This window comes from Harmonia axyridis, chromosome 5 (genome assembly GCF_914767665.1).
Source record: "Harmonia axyridis chromosome 5, icHarAxyr1.1, whole genome shotgun sequence".
NCBI lineage: Eukaryota > Metazoa > Arthropoda > Insecta > Coleoptera > Coccinellidae > Harmonia > Harmonia axyridis.
In genome coordinates this window covers 29,108,131-29,133,508 of record NC_059505.1, presented here as the reverse complement: position 1 = coordinate 29,133,508, position 25,378 = coordinate 29,108,131, and the positions used below count along the sequence as shown (strand labels likewise).

Sequence of the window (25,378 nt, the reverse complement as noted above, 5' to 3'; positions counted from 1 at the left end):
AGATGGCAAATAATGAAAGAAGGTATTTTCTACTTTTTTGAGAAATCTGGATTTACTAGAAGCATATGTATATTATTTAATACTTTTTTTTATTTCAATGAATTGCACACATGATTTCTTTTAAATCATTTTTTTGGTTTAATAACTTTGAATTTTTGGATGATAATTGGAATAAAATTTTACATTAAGTTAACAAAGCTGTCAAAGTTGCTTTGCGAGAATATCTAGATACAATTTGAGTCGAATTTTTGGGTAGGTTTAGGGATTCATAAAACATTGATGAAGTAGGAAATGTATTATACATAAAATATAATAATATTTCAAACACAAAAGAAACACTGAAATATCTTGTTACTTGTTACAACTATTTATTCACGTTAAAGATATATTGAGGGTGAGCTTTTGAAAAGAGAACAGATGAGATAACAGACAAAATGAATTTATTTGGAAAAAATACTCGGACACGTCGATTTTTGATACGAGGAGGACAACTTTTAACATCAAATTCCAAACCATATCGCTTCAACCCTTTATGATAGAAAACCAACCCCTAAATTTTGAATAGGAAAGTTGGGATCAGTGATACCTTATTTGAATATGACCAGCATATTATTTTTTTTTTCATATAATCCATTCGTCTTCGATATATTCAAATTTAAATTTTGTACAGTATTTGTACAGTACATTCCGTTAAGCATGCTATGCAGATTAATGAAATTTTTACTGATTTATTCTGTGGTTACAATGATAATCGTTACCTGAATAACCAGCAGACAATAAAATGATTAATTTTTATTACTTTCATCAACCATTAAGGTGAAAATGGTTCATTCCTTGGCAGAAAGGCCTGTTGAATGATTTTTTTATTTTAAAAAAATAACAAAAATACGTCAATAAAAGTACGTTTTAGAGCTTGCAAAAAAATTTCACCGAACAATTTTTTTCCTGAAGTCATTTAAAAAGCAAAATCTACGCTACGCAGCTAGTATCATTGGAGGTGTTGAGGAGACGAATAATTGAAGAATGTAGAAAAATGAACCCAATTATGCTACAAAACGTGAGGACTAGATTTGAGCAGAATCACTCCTTATGGGCGAGGCAGGAGGACCGTTTGAACATTTAGTTTAATATTTTATTTGATTCCCCAATAGTCTACAATTTTGAAGTGTTTCCGCAATTATCGATGTTGTTTTTTCATCGAAGGGTCTCGGAACATGTATTTTGAAATTGTTTTCTTTCACTGTTCCTAACATAAAAATATTATTGCTGATGGGAGAAACTGACATTATGTTGATGTCTGGTGTATGACAGTGTATGGCTGCACCAATGCGAATTAATTCGAGCTGATTATGTCATTTAGCTCTACAAAAATTCGAATTAATTCGCATTGGTGCAGCCAGTCGAATACTCTATAAAATCGACGTGTCCGAGCATTTTTTCGAAATGAGTTAATTCCGCCTGTTATCTCATCTGGTTCGATTACAAAAGGCCACCCTGTATATGTGTATTTCAACGAATACCTATATACTTAAATTCTATCTTACATTGAAGCCATTTTACCACTTCTATACAAATCATTTATATAAATAATTTAATATCAAGGTTCTACTTGATCTATTATCCAATTCACGTAAGGCTGCACCTTGGTGTAAATCCCCGGTAGGCCGAAAGAACCGCAATTTTTGGCGCCAAAAGATACAATGCCAGCCTGCACGTATTTAGCTCTACCGTCCTCTACAGATATCCAGAAAAGTGGACCTCCGGAATCTCCGTTGCAGGAATCCTTCCTTTCTCCTCCTGCACACATATGACTATCCAGCAGGACGGCGTAGTTGTGAAATATCCTTCGGCATGTTTCCAGGGGTACCAACGGTATATCCGCTTTTTTCAGGATGGGACTTCTGTAACCTGTGGATTAAATGGATTATTTAGTAAACCCTAGCCGAATTTTGTCATTAACGAACTAAACTGCGGCATGTGAAGAAATCATGAAACTATTGGTTCTGAAAACAATCTCTCAAAAAGGGTAATAGATTAGTTATTTCAAGATATGTTAGAAGTATAAAAATTATAATAACAAAGAGAATTATTATCGTTAAGAAAAATTCCAAAACCCAGAACTGCGGAAAAATAATACCTACTTTGAGATAAAAGAAAGTGTATTTAGTATTATCCTAGAAATACCACAGTATAGGAACTGTAGTTCCTATACTGTGGAAATACATTATTTCAATTCAAATTCAATGGTTGAATATCTACAGATTGCAGAAATCTTGATTACAAAAATTGATCCCTTAAGCCGCAAAATACGATCCATAAATTTTGAAGCCAAAATTCGAGAGAGATTTTTTCCTTAAAAAAAGGATAAAATGTGTAAATTTAAAATGTTTTTAGTAAGTAATGAAAATGTTCTTACCCTTTTCTGTCATACCCCAGCCTGCAACTGTCATTATGCCTGCTTCTGGATATGTAGTATTGCTGAATGGTAGACAAATAGGACTAACATAATCTGTAAAGCAAAATAACATATTAGTTTATAGAAATAGCTTAAACCATTAAAGCCATTTGGCACTAACAGTATAATACTATAAAATTTAAAATGAATAAAATTCCATTTGGGTTTCTTTACTTGAGCTTGATGTGGCCTTGTGGATTTGATATACTCAAAAAAAATTAGACTCTAAATACTGAAAAATTCATATGGATCATTTATGTACAGTCTGAACATGGAATTCCATCAAATTCGGATAACAGTTCATACTAGAAGTTAAAGCTGCAACAAGAATATGAAAACAAATAACAGACGAAACCAAAGTTGTTCAGAATGAAAATTTCAAATCGGAGACAAAAAATTTTCTTTATGCCTACAGTGATCAAATAGTTTCCAGTACCTTCGTTAGACTCGGCAGCAATCTTATTCTAAACTTATATAATTAATTTTATTCATCACAGCTTACTGGATCTTATAATGATTTGAATTTTCCTTAGGATTACTGAAGAATTTCTTGGTAAGAACCGACAAGAAACCAGAAAGTTTAGTACTGGACCAGAGTTCCTTTTTACAATTTGCTAAACTACCAGTGGTTCGCCAAAAAAAATTCTGGTGAAAAGAAGCGGAAACTCTTCCAGAAAAAATATCACCCTGTAGATTTGCATTCAAAATTAGCATATCACATCATGAAAACTTTTAATTGGAATATCAATACCAAATTTAAATTGAATATCTTGTGGAGAGAAGGTGATATGAGAAAAAAACTTGAACTTTAACATCTGTACCTCGAAAATAAATTGTTTGCGGACCCATGTTATAGGACTTTATTTTTTAAATGACCGGAGGAATATGTCATTTTTATTGGTACCTCCAATTTAGGAACACTCTTTATAGTCAATTCACAACTGATATCTTCAGAAATTAATTGGAATTTTAATGAAACACATTGTATTCTGAAACACAGCAGTCAATTTTTCGATGAGAATAACTCAGGTCAGTTCTTTGATAACTGCAGTATTAAAATGTTTTGACGAAAATGATACGATAGCACCGAGTAAGTGTATACCTATGACGAATGCAAAAATCACAGATGGCAAAACAAGGGAGACGCCGACAAAGCGGGTGGATAAAGGAATATAATAAACCTCGTACTTAGACGTGCTCGTAGTGCAATAAAAGTAATCATCTTGAAAGCGATAACAAACATATAAACCGTAAAAGGGTCCAATTTTTTGCTGCCGTGTTGATTTTAAAGAAAAGTAAAAAGATTATTGGTTCATATTATGGAAAAAAATTCGTTCTCCGTCTTTGAGAGATTTTTTTTCAACATCTTCAGAATTTCCATGATATTATCATCAATTATATGTAATATGTATGGAGAGACTGATTATTGAAGGGAAAGTTGAGGGTCGACGATCAAGAGGCAGATCTCCTTCACGGTGGTCTGATCAAATAAAATCTTTTACACGACTTTCCCTTCCGGAGGCTTCTCACAGAGCTCAGAATAGAGACAAATGGTCGATCACAGTCGAACAAACGTCATGACGTCACCATCTCCTTACGTAGGAGAAAGGACTGAGGAGGAGGATATGTAATAAAAAGAATTCTTACCAGTCAAATTTGCAGGTTGGCTCATTCGAATTATGGCAATGTCGTGGGCCTGGCTCCTCCTGTTGTACCTTGGATGTATAATTATGGTGTCTATGTAGAAGTCCTGATAGGGAGGAGCACACACACTCGAGTGAGGTTCGCAATCCTTGTTTGTGTAGATATTGTATTCTCCGACTCTCACACCACTGAAAGAAAAAAATTTAAATTCGCATAAATTTTGGCATGAACTCTTTATATAGGTATATAATCAAAAAATTGTTAAATTAGTCAACGATTTCCTCGAAGAGCTTCGTAATGAGAAATTTCGGATCAGGATCAATATCGAAGGAATATGGGGTTGTTTGATGAGATTCGGTGGGATTTGACCAGAAATTATGAACAGGGCTGCGCTAGGTAGGCAGGGTAGGCGGTCACCTAGGGCGGCAAAATTGAAGGGCGGCATTTCAAGCTTGATCAACAAAAATTTCATGTGTAGAAATTCAATTAATGATATCATCACATTTATATGAATGTCAGAGTTTCATATTTTTGGATATTCTTGTTATACGTATTCACATGAAAAGATCGAATGAGATTTAATTCAGTCAGCAACAACAGAAAGGAATGCCGACAAATTTAATTAACATCAAAAACCATCAAAGGTGACGCATTGTACTCACTCACTGGGAAGCAGAGGGGTCGCAACGTGAAGGGGCAAGAGCGGGTGGGCGTGAACGGACTCTTAAGCAATTATTTTTTCAATTCGGGTTTCTTTCTCACAAGAATCAAGTTCGAAATGATATAACTTTTCCGAGACGAAAAATATTTTCTGACCGATGGATTTGAACCCGGGATTTTCTAGCCAAAGCAGAGCGTCTATCTATATGTAGGTGTTATTCAATAGATGTATTTCAAACATTCATACAAACAATGAATATCAGGGCGAGTGAAGTATTTCTCAAAAAGTTCATCACTTTTTTCAATGATTTTTGTGAAATAATGCACACCATTCGAACAGAGTAGAAGAATAAAAAATTATACTTACAGAATATTACCGTTAATACAGTGAGCAGCTGTAAGGACATATTTCTCGGAAATGAGGCTTCCTCCACATAGAAATTCGGGGCCTTTACCTAAAAGGACATTTTAGAACAGTTTTCATTTATAGAACATCTTATGTATAGACATGTAAATACATGTAGGTAAATGCGGATTATGTTGGAATATAGGAATGGTACAATTGACAATAGTTATAATGTCGAAACTGTATTATTTTTTCAATTTCTTATGTCATTTGTGTTCAGTAAATTACGCCGTTCAAGCATGGAAAGATACATGCACTGATTTTGATAAAATGTTGCCATTATAACTATCTCATATTGTATCATTCCTATTCGAAAACTTTTTACAATATATTTCGAAAAAATAGGTCTAATGAATCGAATCTTCAGAGGTTTGAGGTCTAAACTAGAGATGCCACGAATATTCGGCAACTATTCGGTATTCGGCCTATTCGGCCACTTTGTTTGGTATTCGGTATTCGGCCGAATAATAGGTACTATTCGGCCGAATACCGAATACCAAATCATGGAAAAAAAACATCATATTAATCAAGATTTGTATTATTTATTATGAAAATTACAATACTTTAATAAGTAAAATTAATCAGCGGTAAGTTGTGATGTATAAAAACAAGCTTTTCAGCGTTTGATGGTAGCAAGCGATTACGCTTTTCGTCATAAATGATACCAGCTTCAGAAAACAACCTCTCACTATACACGCTACTCCCGGGAGAAGATAGATAAACTTTAGCAAATTTCGAACGGTTAGGGTATTGGTTTTCATTTGCTGACCACCACTTGTAAGGATCAGCTTTCCGATCTATGCGAATTGATTTCAAATACAAATCCATCTCATTTGCCACAGCATTCTTCTCCACGTTCTCCTCATCATTACTATTTCGCATATTATCTTTAGCGACTTCCTCAAAGCAGTTCCAGAAACTGTCGTGTGTTTCAAATCATTTTCGTTCATGTTTCTTTTCTTACGACGTGGAGAAGAATCGTCATCGGTACTACTAGACTCATCATCATTACAACTCAGTTTCAGAGCTTCTAGAAGAATTTTTTGTCTTGCTCTTTCTGCTTGAACAAAACCTAGAAAACTTGTTTTGAAGCGTGGATCGAGAAACGTAGCCACCAGATATTTGTTGTTCTCGTCAAAATTAAATCGCTTTTCAAGCTCGGCTTGTAGTGAAGATCTAATTGTCACTAAATTTGGTACTCTTTCAGCTGTCTCTGCCTTTCCTAGATATTTTGATAAAGTAATTGCATGTGGAATCACTTCAGAGATGCAGGAAATACCTGAGCTGGTTATTTTTGTAATCTCTTCGAATGGTTTGAGGAGTTTAATACATTGTTCCATTAATTCCCATTGAGCATGTGTTAGATTATTTAAAGTTTCATGATCTGTTATGTACAAGGATACAGCTCGCTTTTGTTCGAATAATCGCTCCATTAAATAATACGTAGAATTCCAGCGTGTGCTCACATCTTGTACTAGTTGGTGGTTAGGCAAGTTAAGTTCTTGTTGAATGGATTTAAGTTTCTGCTCTGCTAAGCCTGAATGATTAAAATGGGTAACAATTCGTCTAGCAGCAGCTACCATCTGTAGTACCTCTGGTTGAGATTTAAGCGATTCCTCTATAGCTCGTTGCAATGAATGAATAAAGCACCTTCCTGAATCGTATCCAGCATCTCGCACACCTTTTATCATATTAGCCCCACTATCATGGACAAGTAAATGGATCTTACTTTTAGGAATATTCCATCTTTCTGTAATAGCATTGAGTTCTTTTGCAATATTGGTACGCGAATGTGAGCTGGGAAACGGTTTCATAGCTAAAACGCCATGTTCCAGATTGAACTGTGGAGATATCCAGTGCGCAGTGAAGCTCAAAAAGCTCTCGTTATTGTGCTGACATGTCCATATATCAGATGTCACTGATACAGCTGTCGCCTGCGAAATACTGGCCTCTATTTTAGACCAAATTCTGTTGTATATATCAGGAACAACTTTCTCGGTCATGTAAGTACGACCAGGTACTCTATAATGGGGCACAGCGGTTGCCATAAGCCTCTGAAATCCGACCCGTTCAACAAGTGATAATGGTTCGTTGTCTAAAGCAATCATTTCACCTATCAAGTAGTGATATTTTATTGATTTCGGATCATTAATGTCCCATAGCAATTTCCTTTCAGATGTTTCCTTCAGGGTTAGCTGCCGGTCTCTAGATCGGGGAGTTCCAGGTACTGCAGGTATCTTGGAATCGGTGGAAGTAGAAGTACCGCCCTTATCGCTGCCACTTGTCGATGGAACATCAGTTAAAGTAGCGTATTGTTCAGCATGTTTGGATTTAAGATGGTTCTTTAAAGAAGTTGTAGTTGAAAATGAAAAAAAACTAAAATGAATTACAAGTAGCTAACTAAGTTATGTAATAACATTTTCAATCCAATACAAAAAAATAAACTTTACTGGATGATTTATTATTTACTAGCTTTCCGGTAGCGGCTTCGCCCGCTGCAGTTTTTTCCCAGGATAAATATGTTTTCCCGGAATAAAAATTATCCTGTAGCCTTCCTCTATAAATGGACTATCCAACAAAAAAAGAATTTTTCAAATCGGACCAGTAGTTCCTGAGATTAGCGCGTTTAAACAAACAAACAAACTCTTCCGCTTTATAATATTAGTATAGATTTATTTATCCACTGTTAACGTTTCCCTACCTACTTATTTCATTTCTCTTTTCTGCCTTTAAATTTTAATTTCCTTAAAACAACAACAACAACATCAACTTACAACTTTTTCAAACGCCGACCATGTCTTTTTCACGTATTATTCGTTTTAACGGCAGTAAGAAAGTTTTCAAATCGTGAAATAGATATGACGGGCAGGTCTCAAATCACGAATCCTCATTTTGACGTAGATATCGTGTAAACGAGTTGTTAAATTAATTCAAGATTTTATTTACTTGCTTTCTTTCCTTCTCCTCCTCTTGAAATCTTGCTACTACACAGCAAACAATTGGCTAGTTTATTATTTTCACTACAAATCTCGTAATATTCCCATATAGCCGATTTTTTATTAATTGGTGTCATTTTTTAAAGAACAAACAATTGAATTTATTGGTCTGACTTATTAAAGTTATTTATATTAATCTGACAATGCGTGCCGTGACAAGATTCACTCGCAACTGAAACTATCAAATAGCCTCACCCCGACCGCGCCGCGCACACTGGAGAGTGGAGACAGGTCGCAACCTGTCGCATTATTTACTCGCTCGACTAGCATGGTACTTAGTGCCGAATATTCGGCGGCCGAATATTCGGCGCTTCGGCCGACAGCGTTGCCGAATATTCGGTATTCGGTATTCGGCCAAACCACTATTCGTGGCATCTCTAGTCTAAACTCCCAGACAATTTCATTTTCAGCCAATATCTACTATCCACTAAGTGAATACCAATATTGGAAAAATAATGGCTACGAATTACGACCGCAATACCAATGTTTGGGGAACAACCGCTAAAAGAAGTATCAACTAGTTTCAAGTTGGGGAAAAAGGAATTTCGTATTTTTCGCTTCATTTCAATGCTCCATAAAAAATCAAATAAGCGCTGTTCTGTTCAATAACGAGAATCCAACTACATAATGTCCATTTCGTAGAAGCCCTCGTACAGGGTATCCCAAATTCTAGGCTCACTGAAAGCGTCTCGAAAACTTTAAGATTTAGAGAAAAAATCTTCAAGGACCTCCGATCTTATTTTTGGAAATAATAAGATAACAGAAAGCAGATCATAGGTATCTGGATTCATTTCCAAGTTACAGAGACATTAGAAAAATTCCAGAATGTTTTTTTCAGTAATTTTTATGGTTTATATGATAGTCATAACAGATCATAAAAATTAATTACCGTTTTAGAGATATAGAGGAAAAATGGTGTTTCTTAAATGGGACAACATATATTTTTCATCGCAGTTTTTAGCCGCAGATCGATCAAAAAACATCTAGTTAACGGTTTTTCAAAAATGTCATCCGTTTCAAAGATATTGAGTTTTTCGACTTCATTTTTTTTTGATGGGGCATCATCTATAGGAATTTTTTCATTTATTTCGAGATTTATTATTATTATTATTATTCGATTCATTTTCTATCCATTGCATAATTGTAATTGAGTGATATAAAGTGTGCCCCATTTAATAAAACTCTCCTCTATATCTCTAAAAGTCTGAAAGGATAATTGATTTCTATTGAATTGAACACACAAGAAATTAATTAAAATTTATATCTCTGAAACGGTAATTAATTGCTATGATTTGTTACCGAATCAAGATATTTATGATCTGTTTTCTGTTTGTTTCGAAACAAGAGATCGGGGTCCCCGAAGATTTCTTCTCTTATAGTCTCATAGTTCTCGAGATGATTTCAGTTGGCATCGAATTTGGGACACTCTGCCAAAAACTCCGACAAACAATTTTCATAAGCCACTATTGAGGTCAAAATGTACCCTAAAGCGTGGTGGACCTAGATGGGAACAAATGGTAGTCACATTGTGTCCATAACGTATTTTAAGTTTTTGCTCTTACTTCTGCATAGGTAATAATTTATTCGCAATATCTTTTTTCTTTGGGTTTGGTTCTTTTGTTTGATCGAATTGAGTGTTTGACCATATCTCATGGTATTCTCTGCCAATCCACAAAGAGCACAGCATCACCTTCCTGGCCGTCAATCTTGGTTTGGTCACGGTCTCGGCTGCTCTGTTAGCAAGATCTCGGTCACTTGACATTGTAGTAAGTGACCCATTTGAAATTTTCAGCCTTCGACCTCTTCCGTAAAGGGTTGTTTTTGTTGCGATTCGCAGATTCACTCCATGAGGTTTTTTGCTTCAGAACGTGTAGCACCCAAACGTCGAGCTTTTTTCAATCCAGCCTTCTCCCAATGGTTCAAAACATTTTTATGATCGTTGTTCAGCTCCTGGTAGATTCTCCGACTGCAAACATGCCAGTCTTTCTAATACTGCTCTTTCAGGAAGAAAAAATGTAAAATATGGCTAAATTCTTCCTTTGAGACATCCATACTGGATACACGATAGTCTACGACTGAACTATAGCTAAATACAAACGTAGGACCTTAATCTATAGGCTGAACCGATCAAGAGCATTAATGTCAGAGAAGGGTTTATACAGGGTGTTTCCTAAACATGCGGCAAAAATTCAGGGGGTTGCTCCTTGGACTATTTTAAGCATGTTTTGTCCTTGGATGATTTTTGAAAAACCTCTTTGTTTCGAAGATACAGGGCGAACAACATTTTTCATATTTTTAAAATTAATAATAGTTTAAATAAAAATGCGTACCGCACTGTGTTTACTAAGTAGGTACAATTTATTTTTAAATTTGTTTAACAACATTCCAATTACTAAAAACGGCCAGTTTTTTGACTAAAAATTGATAAGTGCAGATGGTAAAGGAATACAGATTAAACACGGTTTTCATTTGAATTCGTTTGCTGGGTGTAACTTAATAAGAAATGATCCTGGTGTTTTTGAAAGGGTTCGGCAGTCAATGAGGAGAAGATTGGATGCTTGTATGCTGGCTAGAGGTGGTCATTTTCAACAGTTTTTGTAGGTTGAGTTGAATTTTCATGTAATTTTTCATAATAAAATGTTATTATCTGAAATTTTGTTTCCCCTATATCTTCGAAACAAATAGGTTTTTCAAAAATCATCAAAGGACAAAATATTCTTAGAATAGTCCAAGGAACAACCCCCTGAATTTTTGCCGCATGTTTAGGAAACACCCTGTATAGTATATACTCATACTTTCACAACGCCTTATTCTATGATCCGATGTGACCAATAACGAACGAGATGTACTTAGTTGAAAAAAAAAATGCAAAATACGAAATTACTTTTTCCTGACCTGATAGCTATTTCTATCAATAAGTAGAATAAATAAAACTAAAAATGTTCACTAACTTGTGGTATAAAACAACATAGCCATCCAAGGAAATTCACCCAAGATAGGTTTCTCGCCATAAATGATTCTTGAATGCATTCTCACGTTACCGCAAGAGTTAAAGGGCAATACATCTTGATTTTCGTTATCGACACTTAATGTTTCTTCTTTCTCCGTTTCGTTCTTTATAGGTGTACAACACATTTTCGGACGATCGTCGATGAAGCCACATTGGTGTGCTCTCATTTCTGTTATAACAAAGTGTGGATTTGTTTTCTGGACTACATTCATTAGCATCACAAAATATGGACACTTGTAAATATCTATGCATATATCTCCTTCATCTTTGCATGGTGGCTCTGGAATAATAAATACGAGGTGAAAATTTATAGAACAATGTAAAAAAAAACGATTCATTCAGATAAAATCTAATATTGGAAAGATTTCTTGAAATTGTTTTCATCTGCAACTCATATAGGCAAATAAAGGGTGTCCCAGCATGAATGCAGGTCAATTTGGATAGTATTTAAGTTTCTTTGAATAGTCAATTTTGGGATTGCAGGTGAAGATGATTTTTTTGAGCAGAGAAGATATAGGTATAATAGTAATTTACGTAACAAGTCCGGAAAATATGGTTTTTTTGGACGAATAGACAAAATTCCAGGACTCGCTTACGCTCGTCCTGGAAGTCTGTGAGTCCAAAAAAACCATTTTCGGGCGTGTTTCGTACAATATTTTTTCGGCAACCGTGTAGAATAACACTATCGCTGCTGCTTTCCATATTTTATTGCGATTGCGATCAAAATCATGCAAAATTTTTGATAACTAAATTAATATGAACTGTCAGCCGTTATCTCGATTACTATGGTAATGATTAACTGCATTTATTAAAAATATACCTACCAAGATTTTCAAATTCACAATGACACGAATGACGTGATTCTTTTACGGCCTAGTCCGGGAAGTACGTACTTTCCAGACTAGGCCAGGAAATGCCACTTTCTTAGAGAAAAAGCGTCCTGGAAGTGAGCACTTTCCGGACGGTTGCCGAAAAAGATATATTTTTATGCATCTCTCATTACTTATCAGAATGCAAACTCAATCATGATTAGTTTATTAATTGTATGAAAGGAGATAAATTCAGCACTCCCGTATACAAGAATGGATTGCAATACTACTTAATGGATACTAATTTTGAAATTGTTCTTTGAAAATCTCAAAGTAGGTAATAAATTAGTCTAATTATCAAAATCATAAATGGGAGCATAATAATAATAATAATAAAGGTGGAAAATTTTTCGAAAACGTGGGGATGAAATTCGGATCGGACAAGTGTCGTACGATTAGCGTAGTGCGTGGAAAAATCCAAGATGAACCGATAGCTCTCTCCAATGGACAGGAGATAAAAGCAATGAAATCGGACGATCTTTATAAATACCTAGGAATGAAACAAAACCGACGAATAAACCATCAAAGAATGAAGGAAGACTTAACAATTGAGTTCATTAGGAGAATCAATAAAATTTTAAAAACAAACCTCAACAGCAAGAACATGACGGGAGCCATAAACACATATGCATGTTCAATTCTTACATACTCTTTCGGTATCATTCCATGGAGCAAAACAGATATGGAAAACCTGCAACGCAAAATGAGAACCTTGATGACGAAAGCACACAAGCACCATCCGAAAAGTAGCATTGAGAGGACGACACTGCCGAGGAATAAAGGAGGCAGAGGTCTGCTAGACATCATGGAACTTGCCCATGGTCAAATTGAATGCCTACGAACATACTTCAAAGACAAATCAGGCACGTCAGAGATCTACAAAGTACTGTGTGAAGCAGACGAATCAACACCTTTACAACTGCACAAGGAGCAATTGTCATACAACCACCAGACAATCCAAGAAAAACTGCAAAGATGGAGAGAAAAGCCCCTACATGGACGACATTTCAACAAGGTGAACCAGGATCATGTCGACATTGAAGCGTCGAACTATTGGCTCACATCAGGTGCGATGTATCCAGAAACGGAAGGATTTCTTTTAGCCATCCAAGTTCAAGTGATCTCAACAAGAAATTACTGTAAGCATATCATAAAGGATCGAACTATTACTGACGATCGATGCCGTTATGGGTGTCCAACGAATGAGACAATCCAACATATCACGGGAGGATGTCAAATGTTTGCAGAAAATGAATATAAAGAGAGACACGATGCAGTAGGAAAGATACTACACCAAGAAATGGCAACTAAATTAACACTAATTCATTCTGAAAAAGTGCCATACTACAAATACCGACCGGAAACCATCCTGGAAAACGAACGCTATAAACTGTACTGGGATCGCACAGTTTTGACTGATAAAACAGTCCCTCATAACAGACCAGATATATTGCTAGTTGATAAACATCAAAAGGCAGCAATACTCATCGACGTAGCAATACCCAATAACAACAACATGCGGCAAAAAGAGGTCGAAAAAATTTCAAAATATAGGGACCTCGAATTTCAGATAAAGCGCCAGTGGGGAATGATATCAACGAAAACTATTCCAATTATCATCTCAACAACAGGAATAGTACCCAAAAATCTCAAGAGAAATATCAAGCAACTAGGACTTAGTGAGTATATATGTAATATAATGCAGAAAGCTGTTCTTTTAGGTACTGCAAGGACGGTGAGAAAATTCCTAGGAAGCGAAGGACAGGTCCAAGGATCGCGTGTAAGAGGACCAGAAGTTCGACGAGAACCAGGGGGACCACAAGGACCGGACACAACCGAGCTCTGCCCTTCTGATATTTTAAATATCTGGGAGTGAGTGAATGTTCCTCTTAGCGAGGAGTGAGAAGCCGACGGCGAGGAGAAATCTTACGCGTATAGGCAAAAGTCGGGGATAAATGTATTTGTATAGATGTATGAGTCCTTCAGCCAATAATAAGTTTGATTACATTATGAAATTAATAATAATAAAATGAGATACGCTGATGACACCATCCTATACAGGGCCCCCGCAAGGGACATCAACGCCCGCGTGCGGAACATATTTTGGCGCCCCTTAAAGGGGGGAGGTGGAGAAAAGCACTGCTTGATAATCGAAATTTTTTTTGTTTTGTTAAGAATTTAGTGTAGAATGGTTGAAAATCTATCAGCAACCTTCATTGCCTTAAGAACTTTATGGTGTTAGTTGTAACATAATACATTTTTAATGTGTTTCAAAACTTAAGCTGTATTCTTCTATAAATTATTCATAAAGGCATAAACATTTAATTAGGATCAATGCAGAAATTGAATGGATGTTTTCTAGATTTGGCTGTTGCAAAATTTTTTATATAATCAATCAATCAATTTTATCGAGTATCTCTTGCTCTATATCTAAGATTGCCAATCCAGAAAATCTTTCTTATGACATGGTAGACTTCAAAAAGTTTTCAATTATTTTTAATTTAGTGAATGATCTCTTACCAGAAGCAACAGACACAGGTAAAGTGAGAAGGATTCTTGAGGCAATAGTAAGATTCGGTAGAAAAGAAGTAAGATTATTTTCGAAAATATATTGTAGAATTTCAAGAGGATTTTCGCTTCAGATAATGAAAACAATCTTAGGGCTTTTATCTCGTTGAATAAATCATTTTCTTTAACGTCAGCCTCTTTTTTTCCTGATCAGTTAGCTTTTGTTGAAGAGCATGACAGCATTTTAATGGATATTTATCATTTAATTTAAGAATATCATAAATAAAACAAAAAACGTTATCGTAAACCTATTATTTGAGGAACTTAGTGTTTGATCAATTATTTTCAAAAAGAAATTTATTTTAAAAGCGATTTTTTGATCTTGAGGTGCCTCATCCGTCTGTTCATAATCGAACAATTTTGGTTTATACTTTCGTCTTACAGTATATAATAGAGAAAAACCTTGATCTATCCCGAGAGCAGCCGCTAGTTTTCCAGCTTCCGCAAGTTTTTACTCGAGAACATTATCATCCCTATAATTTTTGAAATGATCAACTAAATTCTTCAAATAGTTTTGGCACACTTTAATGTCAATCGCTACACTTTGCATCATTTTGCTTACAATATTGATCTGGAATGAAACATCATAAGAAATTATTATACTTCAAATAAATTTAAAAGAATGAATATTTAATAAAAGAGAAATGTCTGTCTAGTTTCCATGTTAAAAGTATCATTTTCTGCTATTTCTAAAAGGCTATAACATATTTGAATAAAATAAAACTTTAGCATCAATTCTACTTGACCATCTAGTATCACTTAGGGGTTTTTGATGTAACTGAGGATCATGCTTTTTTATAACATTCCAATCTTCTTGTGGATGAAGAGAAATATATATAAAGTTCTTGTACAATATCAAAAGAGTTCACTGTTTCATTTGAAACCTTAGCAGCATCATTTTCAGTTAAATTTAAGCTGTGTGCAGCACATGGCGTAAAAAATGCCCTAGGATTAGCATCGAGTATGCGTTTTTGTAAACCAATATCTGGCTATTTCATGCCGATTGCGACGTTCGGAAACTTGTATAAATTGCAAGAAAGAAGTTTGGAAAAAAAAATTGTTAAAAAAATTTGAAAGAATCTTTTTCGGAAACCTTTGGTCCCTCGGTTCTTCATGCGATCTATAAGAGGTTTTGGCGCCTTGCACGCGCGGTTGCGGGGGCCCTGATCCTATAAGCAAATAGCGTGCAAGAGCTTCAGAAAAATTATAAATCATATTCATCACAGACCTCAGTGAAAAGTTCGGCTCATATCTCAATGTGTCCAAAACCAAGATTCTTCTTTTTTCAAAATCCTGGCTAATCCTATGACTAATTTTCGAGACACAGGTTGTTGAAGTTAAAAAATGACATTTCTTTTAAGGAATGTTTGACATTTAACGTAGGAAAACATCTTGAATGAAACTCTTTTGCACGACAAATATCGATTGTCCATTAGGTAATAATTTCACACTGGATTTTAATGAACATTATTGATAGATACGGGGGTGAGTCAAACATTATTCGAAATAAAATTCGTTTAGTTCATTCTTCACCCTGTAATTGAAGTCATCCGTGGAATTTTTTATCAATACTCTTAGTTCGAGTAAACTATTTTGATGTCAAACAGTATTGGCTTTGCTATGACCAGTTTTCGAGATACACAGGTAGGTAATAGATTATGAGCCGACCATTACAAAGGTTGTCAAGAATTGCAAGAATATTGCAAATTTCATACTGGTTTTCATATTAATAAGGGACACGTCGGCTTTTATTTATTGTTATTTTATTATTGTATCCGGTGTCCCAAATTCGTTATCTAGTGAGAGGATCTCAAAATCCCTTCGAGCTAGAAAATAAAGAATGACACATTTTCGAGATCGATTTTTGAGAAAATTAATTTAGTGAAAACTGCAACCTTATAAGTTCAACTGTTTTCGAGTTATAAGAGAAAATTGAGAAACGGCGTAAAATCACTTTTTTATTATTGATGCAATTAACATGAAACATCCTACAGGCTTTTTTTTAGTAGAATCTATTGGTGTAATGATTTATTTTTTATTGCTATTAGTTATAATACAAACTCGTGTTTTTTAAATGTACACCAAAACAATAAAAAAATGATCTGGGTTTTGTTCAAGTCTGAAAATGCTGGTTTATTTCATTGTTGATTATTTCCCCTATGTTATTTTAAAATTTTTTAGAGATATGCTCTCAATTTTTTTCATTTCTCCGATTACCCAGTATCATTTTCTCGCATTCTGCAGAATTTATTTCTGTTAGGGCAGGCAGCAAATCGGGTCTCTGCTTAGGGCAACAGTTTGTTTAGTGAGAGCTCTGCTCAGGCAAACTTTCTTCTCCTATCAAACTAAAATTACCACTTTTCGAGGAGCCCACTTTCAAACGATATAATTTTTTTCTGTTTTTTTTTAAAGAGGACTTGTTTGAAAGATATGATGAACGCATATATAAAATTTTATTGTCCAAGTCTCTGAAAACTATTGACACAGCTAGGTAATGAGTTTCTACGATTAAGTTTAATTCTTTCTATTGAAGTTGAAAGCATCCTCATAAATCATTTGCGCTCAAATGTCAATTCTTGGAATTAGAGAAGTTCAAGGTTATAGATTAAACTGAATACAAGTGAACCTACATCAAAATTCAAAAGATGCATTTCAAAGTGATTTAACTCAGGTACAAGAAAAATTATCTGGAAATATACAGAAGAGAATATACTTGTGACGAAACAGTAATTACTTTTCTCCTGACTTCTACGAAACTCCAGAGAGATAATAATGGTGTTCTAATGATAGTATTATAACATCATCTTTTATTAGTAGAAAAGGTGCAAAGTTTGTGAGGTATGAATCGAATGAATCATTCATATTATAAACAGGGTGTTTCAAGTTGGACTGCCTATTAGACTTATCTGATATCTGAAAATTCGGAATTATGATATTATTCGTGAATAAATATTCAGCTTAAATATTTATAAAGCTTCGGTTTCTACCGGTTATACAGGTAATGAAGGAAAATTTTTCGAAAAAGCATTTTTTTTCATATCTCTTAGATATTATTAAGATTACAATTCGCAATCACTCCCTTCTCAAATTCTTGGGTTAGTCCTAATAGTTTGCCAATATTTAAAAAAAAAAGAAAAAATAGGAAATTTCCATGAATGTGAATTATTTTTATATTTTTATTTTCATGAGATTATGGGATTCTTATGAAAAAAATTATGCGACGAGGACTCACATTTTTTTTCAATTTTTCTGCAGAATAAGTTTTTTTCGTAAAAACCTTTCTTATTTTCGATTCTGCAAATGCGTATTATTATAAGACTGTTTGCGGTTTGGACCAAAAATGTACAGTGTGTTTATCAGAAGATCATGAATTTGGATAACTTTATTTATTTATATATACCTATATTTTCATTATTTTATTCATTTCTACACATAAATAGAGAGAGGTTTAATTGAGCAAACCCTATTCCTTCAAATGAGGAAAAACACAATTTCTAAATATGTGGAGTGGTCTGTTACTTCCGGAAAATATAGAAAGAAACTGAAGTTCGATGTTTCGATAACTAAATTTGACAAAACATAAATTGTAATTAAAAATAATAATACACTTTCAAAGATATTATAATATCTCTTATCAAAGTAAATAAATCTAGCAAATTTATATTTCAATGAATATAGATTGAACTCTAATCAATGCTTCAAAGAATAATCATCTAGTGTTTTTTACACAAATTCATCAACTCGGTGATTCATTGATATTAAATTAATATCTACATGAAACAGTGAATAATGTTTTTTTGGCTGTACCTTTTTAATTCATGGAAGTTCATTTGAAAGAAAAATTATTATTGATAATGATAAATATTCAATTTATCAAAAAATTGTTATTGTTTACCGATATTAAGTGAGATACTATATCTAGTCGTCTATTTAATTCATTAACAAAGCGGAACTACTTTTATTCGAGTAGGTATCATATATGATACCTAGAATGATATCAAGTTATAATTTGTTATCATTCTTGTTGCAGCAAGGTTATAATATTACAGAATAGGTATCGTTTTTAAGGGAAAGGAAACAAAGCAAAACCTAAATTAAAATACTTACTTCGATACATTATAAAAGACAACACAGGTGAATGTCTCATCCTACTTAAAACCACTTGTAATCCCAAGAGATAAATTAAAACACTTTCCACCTTCATACTGGACACTAAATTCAATTAACATATTGCTAAGAGCAAACGGCAAAGGGAGTACCTACGTACCTATTTAAATTCCTCTTCCTCAAGAATCATCGGGTGTTGTGTACGTTTGTGTTTCGGTGTAGTTTCTCTTCTTCTTTTATGTAGTTGGACTTAATATAGAGGGTTGAATATGTTTTCAATGAAGATAAATGGGATATATTATTATAAAACCAACTTTATTCTATATATCGAAAATGAATAATATTTCCAATATTTCAGAGTAAATTTATCTTTCACAATCAATAAGAAAAATATATACGTGAATAACAAAAGAATATAAAAAAAATTCTATCCTATATATTCATGGAAAACTTTTATAAAATTTATGACTATTCAACTACAACATTTTCACATAATTATACTATCAATTAAGTTGTCATTTGTTGAAATACTGAAAATTTCTGAAATCTCTTGGTATTATCAGAGATGACAACGATTATTACCAAAATCGTCTCACTTGTGATTGTGCTATCTTGAATGTAAGTGCACCAACCCTGTATATTATGCTCTAATAATGTGTTCAAATCAAATTAGTTAAAATGTTTCTTCCTCTTCCTGTAACCTTGCTATATCGAGTTTATTCAAGAAGTAATAAGTCGGTTGTCGTCCTTTCAAGTCCTTGGCTACTCTTTTAGCCCCTGCTTTTATCAAAACCCTAGTCAAAGTTTCCATTTTGTCCACTCCCATAGCGTAATGCAGAGCTGTCCTCTCCAACTGAAAATATCACAGAAAATTGTTAAAACTCTTTTTTTTAAATACGAAATCTCAAAAGTTATTCCCCACATCCTAATGAAATTTTGGGTTAATATAATATTGTATTGAAAATAGTTATGCACAAGGCCATTAAGAAGATGTTTATGCCCAGAAGCGACGAATTTCAAACTACAGGGTGATGAGATGATAGATGAGATAATTACCATATCCACAAATTTGAACATTCAATTTAATCATAGCTTACATACATACATATATTAATTTTCTATGAGGACAGTATAGTATGGAATTCTTTTCATAAAAAATATGTTGGTTGTATTGGAAAGGTACAAAGAAATATGCGATACATATTTTTTGATATCCAATTTATCTTTTTTTTTTCGTTTTTATTATTTTGTATACCTCTTGGATGCATATATTTCAAATAAATTAATTAATCCGCCGATTATCGTATATTTTACCCTAATCAACTATTTTAGAAGATTGAGGTTCTTGAAGTCGTTCACTTACATTGTCACCAAGACTCAAAGTATCCGGAAAAGTATTTGCAAGATAATCTACAATTTCTTCTTGTTGCCATAGTACAGCTATATGGAGAGAACAGCGGCCATAGCTGTTTTTACCAACTGCTAACAGTTTTCCACTTCCGGTATCATTTTCATCGGCTAAAAGTTCCATCAAATCTCTTATTGAACCTTTTCGAATAACATGATGAACTCTTTCACGTTTCTCCTGAAAAGGTTTCTATATGTATTTTTTCTTTAGAAGGAGTAAAGAATTAGTGATCTATTTTCATTTTATTTATGATCACAAGTGCAGATGCAGCAGAAAATTTCAAGGAGTATTAAATTCATTGAGTTTATGATTATTCAAGAGCAAGTATTATATATTATATAATAAAAACAAGGATAATGGGAGGACAGCCATTATTCACTTAAGTGATTTACTTCATGGTCGTGAACTTTTCCTTTTATGCTTACTCAGTATTAACTGTTTTTCTATACTATGCCTTTTTTTATATTCGATTATTCCGGAAAAAATTATTCAAAATTTTTATTTGAATTGAAAAATTAATGAAATGAATGAATTTGTCCTCTAATCATTTCGGGGCAACATCAATTGTCTTTTCTGTCTGATCAATATTTGTTTACCTCAAATGTAAGTATGGACTGTAAAAAGGATAAAGTATCAGGCTGGTCCTCTTTAGATACAGCTTCAAATATTGGCGTGTTATCCTCATCAACAATATCCGTTATATGATCATATCCATCCAGAAGAAGCTCCACTAATTTGTCAGTCTCTCCTGAAAGAGACACAATGTAAACATAATATATTTTTACCTACTATCAATATACAGTTTGGAAAAGATAAATGGAAGAAATTCATTATTTCGCCGAAAAATATTAAATTTAAATTATAAATTATCTTTCTTCAAAGTGTAAATGTTATCCCAACATCCAACTTCTTTCGAATATTTTCGATATTTTCAACAAATTATTATTTTATTTTCAGCTTACCATAATTGTTTTTTTTTGTTATTACAATTTTTTTTTTATTTTAAAGAGGTTAAGAAAAAGTAGCTATGCTAAACGTCGCCTCTTAATATGTATTTTTTCTTCAATGAAGGCAATTTATTATTATTATAAGTTACAGGTGAAAAATATTGATTTATAATTTGAATTTTACTTCACGAAAAAAAAACAAATATAAGAAGAAATTTGACACTCTCAACACATCTCAACGAATAATTTCAGAAAATTTGCTTATGAGAACTTTTATTCTTATGGGATAATGTAGCTCTTCTTATATCGAATTCTATCCTGGTTGAAATCTGGTTTCATAATCCTTCTGACTGAATTTCATTTCATCATTTGTTATGAATAGTATATTCTAAAACAAGTTGCAGAATGGGCTCCTATTCCAACACGAATGCGAAATTCGAAAACGAGCGACGAAGGAGCGAGTTTTCGAACGCAAGAGTGTTGGAATTGCCTTCTGCAACGAGTATTAGACGATATTTTCTCTATTTCAGTCAAGCTTTGTGAAATATTGTCGAAATTCAATGAAAAATTCGGATTTTATATCCTAGTGACTTTTGTATTGTATCTTGACAGTTGGTGTGACTGTTACGAAAATTGACAGATTACGGAATTTGAATTTGAATCGTACGTTTCGAATTTTTAAATAATTCAAAATTACTCAATAAATTCATGAACTATGTCTGATGAAATCGATTTATCACCACCAGAATCAAGAGAAATTGCGAATAATGCTGCAAATTATTTCACTATATCCAAATTATACATTATGTGGACAATTATTGACGTTTGTTGAAATTTGATAGGATTGAAAGGCAGTAGAGACAACCACAAAACGAAAAATATAACTGAAAACGATGCTGTAATGAGTTCATTACAGCACTGTTTTTAGAACTGTAATGAACTCATTACGATACTGAAATAGAGAATAGAGAATATTTATAATACAAGTGCAGAAGGCATTGATATTCTTCCACGAGTTCAAAATTCAAAAACAAGCCACGAAGTGGCGAGTTTTTCAATGAAAGAGTGGTAGAATGAGCCTTCTGTACGAGTATTATACATTATTTTCTCTAATTCATTGTATTTTAATTGAAATTAATGAAATATCTCCATAAATATCATTTAGTGATTTTTGCATTGAAAAAGTTGGTTGGTAGAACTGATTTATTTAAGACAAATTGATGAATTGACAGATAAAGCCGTGGCGGAAAGTTCGGAGTACCAACCTATAATCATAAAATATAACCATGAAAACTGTGCGTTTCTGATATATTCTCTCACGATTTTGTTCTACAAGATGTGGAAGAATGAACGAAATAACCACAGAATTAGAGAATAGTTATTTATAATACAAGTGCAGAAGGCATTGATATTCTTCCACGAGTTCAAAATTCAAAAACGAGCCACGAAGTGGCGAGTTTTGTAATGAACGAGTGGTAGAATGAGCCTTGTGTACGAGTATTATACATTATTTTCTCTAATTCATTTCATTCTTATTGAAATTAATGAAATATTTCCATAAATATCATTTAGTGATTTTTGCATCGAAAAATGTTGGTTGGCAGAACTGATTTCTTTAAGGCAAATTGATGAATTGACAGATGAAGCCGTGGCGGAAAGTTCGGAGTACCAACATATAATAATAAAATATAACCATGAAAACAGTGCGTTTCTGATATATTCTCGCACGATTTTGTTCTACAAGATGTGGAAGAATGAACGGAATAACCACAGAATTAGAGAAATGAATATTACGAAATTATTTCGATAACATAGATAATAAACTATGCGTAAAGGATAAGGAGGGTATTATTCAAAAACAAAGAAAGGGATAATGAACATCTCTCAAGGAAAAGTGCTAACAGTACCGTGTTTCGGGATTTCGGCCTTCATCAGTACGGTGAAAAAGTGTTATGATAAACAACTAATTATAGTTCAGTTTTTAAAACGTCATATTAATTTCTGAATTAGAAATTTATGCGTTGAAAGAAACACAAAGCGAATCAGAAATTCAAAATACTCCACCTAAAATTATGAAACCTACAAAATTCTTTTAAATTGTCTAAACGTACTCAAGAAATTTCGATAGGGTCAAGTTACCTTTAGTGGCTATGTGCATAACGTATCTGTCAATTTCAACGGTATTTTCCGGTACATTCGCCTGAATACTTATATCTCTAGCAGTTCTGTACAACTCGTCCCTGAAAGCTACATTGATCTCTGTCTCTAGAAGTAATTGAAACAGAGCATTCCTTCCATGGCCCCTTGCAGCTGCGAAATGAAGCATACTCTGCCCATGTTCATCCTGAAACAAGGCAATTTTATCGAATAACGCGTTGTTTATTCCATATTTCTTACTCTTTGTGTACTGTTGAATGCTGAATCTTCTTCTGTGTCGGTCTCATCGGGTTCAACTGTTACCACATCAATAGATGTTGGAACAGCTTCGTTTCCCACTTCTTCATCGGGTGGTCCTTGAATAATCTGCTTATTCTCCTAGAAATTTAGAAAAATGAAACATCGATTTTATGACTTGGAATTGCAAAATGGGTAGACTATCAATTCTTGTTCAAATAAGCAGAATATATACTGAAATCGGAAAATTATTTTTGAAAATAAATAAAAAAAAAAAATAATAATAAAAATCAATAGGAAAAATTTCAGAATACTGTAAAATACATGGGTCCAGTTTATTTGATCATTTTATTTGGATCTAGCTTTGAAAATTTATAGACCTGGACGGATTTTTGACAAAATTCAGCATTCTGGACGTTCCCAAAGTCATTAGAAATAATGCAGAATTGTTAGTTGTAATAATAATTGGTTGGGTTTTGATAACTCAAATAATAAAGCAGTATGAAATTTCCGTGCAGATTCCACAATTTTTCGAAATCGAACACAAAATTCAAATCTTTATAATATTTTGACAACCGATTTTTGATGTTGACTTTTAGAGAATTTCGTAAAAACCCAGAGTATGAAAAAGTTGCTGTAAAACGTTTCATGACGTAATTTCATTCCTAAAAGCTCATTTTCACGGTGATCATCATGTAAACTACTAGATAGTTACTATCACCGTGAAAATCAGCCTTAAGATGAATACCTCGTAAAATTAACATTATTGGGCTACAGTTTAAGAGTAGCGTAAGCTAAACCTTAGTCCCATAAAGACGTTTAATATTTGATTTGTGGTGCTACAAAATGGCGAATGCACTGCCAGTTCTGGATATTTTCAATAATTCCAAGAATCTCACCTGGGTTTTTGGACGGCTTCTGCTTTTATTGTTAGCAAAGTTGTAAAGATATGTAGCAAGATAAGCTATCGGATCGTCAGGTCTCTTATTGGCTACTTCTGTCAAGCCTTTTATGAGCGGATCTCCAAGAGCTGTAAAAAGCGTCCTTATTTTGTCAAGATTGTCTACAAACAAATTTGTCTATACAAAGCTAATGAAGCAAAGATTGTAGTGGCTTTATGCCAGCCCGAAAGATTGAAAGCTGCCAAATTCTTGGAAGAACTGCTTTGGATATAAACCAAAGGGGATATGTGCTAGGTACCACTGAGATATCGCACTAACGATTCCATCATTGATTCCGGGATGAAACGCAACAATCCTCTGATAGAAGGTACCGGGTTTTTCACCATAATTTAACCCCCCCTTTAACTTTGTTACTGAAAGAGGTTCAAAAAATATTTTCTACAAAAGTTTCACGAAATCGACTAGTGTTTATTAAAATGATTTAAAAAAATGAAATATATACAGAGTGGGCAACATATTGATTGCAACTTCATTTTTTCAAATGTAACACCCTGTATATTTTTCTTTATTTGACTAGTTCTTTTTCCTCTGATTTCGAATATATAACATATGTTTGGCATATCTCTCTTATTCTGAGTACCACAGAGGTTCAAATTTCAAGAATCACCTGGCAAGCTGAGTAATCAGTTTTCAAGTGGAAGGCTGCAATAATTCAAAATGACCTTTTTTGAGTTATCTCGTTGGCAACGATATATGACGTACGTTTATCATTGAATGTAAATATTCATCGAATATGCACTACACAGAAGCGGAAAAGTTTGAAATATGTTCACTTTATGTGAAGAACAATAAAAATTAGAAAGCTACAAGAAGAGAATATATAGAGTTGTATCCAAATCATCGAATTCTAATTTATAGTGAAAAACGTATGTCAAATCGTTGCCAACGAGATAACTCAAAAAAAGGCATTTTGTGTTATCGCAGCCTACCACTTGAAAACTGATTACTTGGC

General features: G+C 33.6%; 2 protein-coding genes and 1 non-coding gene across 3 annotated transcripts in view; 1 reads left to right on the top strand and 2 right to left on the bottom strand.

Moving 5' to 3' along the window:
* Positions 1–402: 402 nt before the first annotated feature.
* LOC123680905 (phenoloxidase-activating factor 1-like) lies at positions 403–18,812 on the bottom strand. The gene is made up of 6 exons (XM_045619028.1): positions 18,716–18,812; positions 11,113–11,451; positions 5,127–5,214; positions 4,103–4,287; positions 2,417–2,509; positions 403–1,908 (listed from the first exon to the last, which is right to left on the bottom strand). The coding sequence occupies exons 1-6, from the start codon at positions 18,810–18,812 to the stop codon at positions 1,598–1,600; spliced, it is 1,113 nt and encodes a 370-aa protein (XP_045474984.1). The 3' UTR covers positions 403–1,597.
* Positions 12,210–12,301, top strand: LOC123681380. Its single transcript, XR_006747692.1, has one exon. It is a non-coding gene; the product is annotated as a U6atac minor spliceosomal RNA (small nuclear RNA).
* A 199-nt stretch (positions 18,813–19,011) lies between the features above and the next one.
* Positions 19,012–25,378, bottom strand: part of LOC123681009 — a 55,056-nt gene continuing 48,689 nt past the window's right edge. The window contains exons 14-19 of the mRNA XM_045619168.1: positions 24,364–24,494; positions 23,468–23,605; positions 23,210–23,414; positions 20,720–20,871; positions 20,079–20,300; positions 19,012–19,568 (exon numbers count right to left, since the gene is read on the bottom strand). Of these exons, the coding sequence (XP_045475124.1) occupies positions 19,389–19,568; positions 20,079–20,300; positions 20,720–20,871; positions 23,210–23,414; positions 23,468–23,605; positions 24,364–24,494 (1,028 nt within the window). The 3' untranslated portion in view covers positions 19,012–19,388. The remainder of the gene's footprint in view (positions 19,569–20,078; positions 20,301–20,719; positions 20,872–23,209; positions 23,415–23,467; positions 23,606–24,363; positions 24,495–25,378) is intronic.